A 2596-nucleotide genomic window follows, 5' to 3' on the forward strand; every position below is an offset into this window, starting at 1 on the left:
ACACACACGCACACGGAGTATATGCTTGAATAATGCATGCAAGTGAATGCCTTTTTGTGGGAAGTTGCAACGCAGTATGATCGTTGGGTCGCAGGTCTCTGAAATAAGAAATAAATAAGATCAGTAGTAAACGTGAGAGTGGTAAAGTCTTACAGAGAGAAACATAGGCATGCAAGCCTCTGATTATTTTTTGAGGGAACTTTCTGTTTTCTTTGCCCATTACCCAGTCGTCCAAAAAATGCGTCCAAGCAGTAATAATCACGTGCCTTTTCAGCACTCGCGCCTCGTCTACTCAATGAAGAGGGGGAGAGCGAGCGGACAAGAGGAACAGGGGAGCGGAGGAGGAAGAAGGATTCCTTCAGGAAAACAGCCACAACCAAAAGGGCTACAAACGCGGAGGCGTGCAAGTCGCAATTCGACAAAGCAGCAAAAAAAAAAAATGATTTTGCTCCGCTCCCCCATTCACCGTCCACACCACAGCCCCTGCAAAGGTATACATGGGCGAGTTGCAGGCGTAGAAGGATGCCCGTATTCTCTCCTCCGTGCAGGTTCTTTTTTTTTTCTTTTCATTATTATTATCTTGCATGAGGATGTTTCTTTTGGTTTGCAGCGCCTCGCACGCACGCACGCACCGAGTAAGTAAGAAAAACACCGGGGCAATTACAGTTGAGCAAAAATAACCTTCTTTCTCTTCCCGAGTCACCGGCTCCCTTTCGTTGCGAAGAGCCATCTCTCCGCCGCGGAAGAATATCGTCCTCCACACCCCCTTCTTCTGCCGGAGCACATTGCAAGTGGAGGTCGGGAACTGCCGTGAGCCACCACAGCGTGGCGGGGGCAACGATAACAAACAGCAAAGACGAAACAAAACAGAAACAGAGAAGAGCCACCCAAACGAGCCCCGGCATTGTTAGCACGCCGCACACCCACAGAACTCTTCTTTCTGCATCCGTCACTGGCGCCGTCCTAATCTCGTCTCCCGCCGCCCTTACCACGTCCCAGCGTTGTCCGACGCGAGGCACCTCTCTGTCCCGCAGTTGCAGTATTATCAGTGTGCAAATTGCCGCCGAAGTGTGACCCACCGCCGCCCCCACCCTTTACATCCGTGACGTACCGCTGCAGTATTACGACAAGCAGAGCCAGCTGCCCTAGTATCAAGGCAATAGTGAAATGCTCACTTTGCAACGCCATGAGGTGGAATCTCACTGATCGCGTGACGTAAAATCGCAGAAGCCATAAATATACTCTTTCCAGGTACGTCAGTAGTCCTTCGCAGTGCCTCCAGCAAAAAGCCTGATGACGTTCATTGATTGGGTAAATGTGGTACCACGTACAGTCTAGAAAAACATCGGCTAGGGGGCTCGCTACCAAGCGCGGCACGCGACCAGCCTCGACGACACAAGTTAGACACCTTTCTTGTTCCCTTTCATTTATGAGATACGTCACAAAGTCATCGTAGCGACGACTCAGAAGGTCGGATACACCCTGCTCTTTCGACTCAGGCAGCTGCCCCATCTCCAGCATGATCATTGATGCTCGTTTCGTCCTCTCCGCACGATCCCTGTCAAGCGCCGTGTCACAGCCGAGGGTGTTTGGGTTTTCCTCGCATGCGCGGACAAAGGCGCTATGTGGTTTATCGTAACCCTGCGTGGCCCGTATGAGCGAGATGCTCCGAGACAGTTGAAAGGCGTCCAGGCCGCGCAGAACTTCGCCACAAATGCTGCAATCCTCTGTCTTATGAAGAAGTCGGCTAATTTCCAGCATCGCACTCTCCTGCGTCGGCAATCGTGAGAGATCGGCGCAGAGGAAGGACACCACACAGGCAATAAGCACCATGCTAAACAACATCTTCGCAGATAAAAACATATCTTTGCCTGTTTATTTACTTATTTGCTTTTTGCCCCTTCGTTTCCTGTTGTTGTTGTTGTTTTTTTTTTGTGGGCGTCGATTGTGGTGGTTTGTCTTGGCTGCCGCTTGTTGCCGGCGGCTCGTTCCGTGCCACCCTCCACCCCTCAGGCCTCCAGCCTCCGCCGCGCACACCGACACCCTTACCAACGGCGTCCACGCCACACCCCAACCAACTTGCCAATGCGCCGCTGCCGCACCGTTGCAACAAGCCACCCTTATCCGTCGGTCTACAGCGCCACTCACGAATGAAATTGGGAATATGTTGCTACTGTCGGGTTCCCTGAAAGCAGCAACCGCCAAGTATGTCCCTTCTTTTTTTTATTGCCGCCTCCGCTACACGTGACGGAGGCCCAATACACCACCGCAGACAGCAACAGCCTCGTGGGATTCTAACACAAGGTAAGCACGATAGTGCGCAGTGCCTCCCACTTTGACACGTACCACAAACTCCCTTTTTCTCCTTAACCTCTGAAACAGCGTATCGCATGCACGCGGACAAACAGCACCCACCAAAAATTAAAAAAAAAGAAGCGAAGAGAGCAGCAAGGCGTATGAGACGCGGCAGCGGAAATTCTTCCGTCCAGCGCACGGCATCCACACACACATACACACACAGTCACACGGAGGAGGACAGTCCCTCTCTCACTGTGTGTGTGTGGGGGTCGGGGGGGGGGGTTTCCCGACGTACGGG

The 2596-nt window shown here is 52.3% G+C and overlaps 1 protein-coding gene across 1 annotated transcript, besides 2 other annotated features; it reads right to left on the reverse strand.

Annotated features, from left to right (window-relative positions):
- Positions 1-963: 963 nt before the first annotated feature.
- On the reverse strand, positions 964-1863 carry Tco025E_09952 (uncharacterized protein; the record flags this gene model as incomplete). The annotated part of the gene is made up of 1 exon (XM_029376754.1): positions 964-1863. One exon carries the CDS (start codon positions 1861-1863, stop codon positions 964-966), a length of 900 nt encoding a protein of 299 aa, XP_029223123.1.
- Positions 1864-1910: 47 nt separating this feature from the next.
- Positions 1911-1956: a microsatellite.
- Positions 1957-2500: 544 nt separating this feature from the next.
- Positions 2501-2527: a microsatellite.
- The last annotated feature ends 69 nt before the right edge of the window (positions 2528-2596 follow it).

This window comes from Trypanosoma conorhini (genome assembly GCF_003719485.1).
Source record: "Trypanosoma conorhini strain 025E chromosome Unknown Tco_14.4_contig_01377, whole genome shotgun sequence".
NCBI lineage: Eukaryota > Euglenozoa > Kinetoplastea > Trypanosomatida > Trypanosomatidae > Trypanosoma > Trypanosoma conorhini.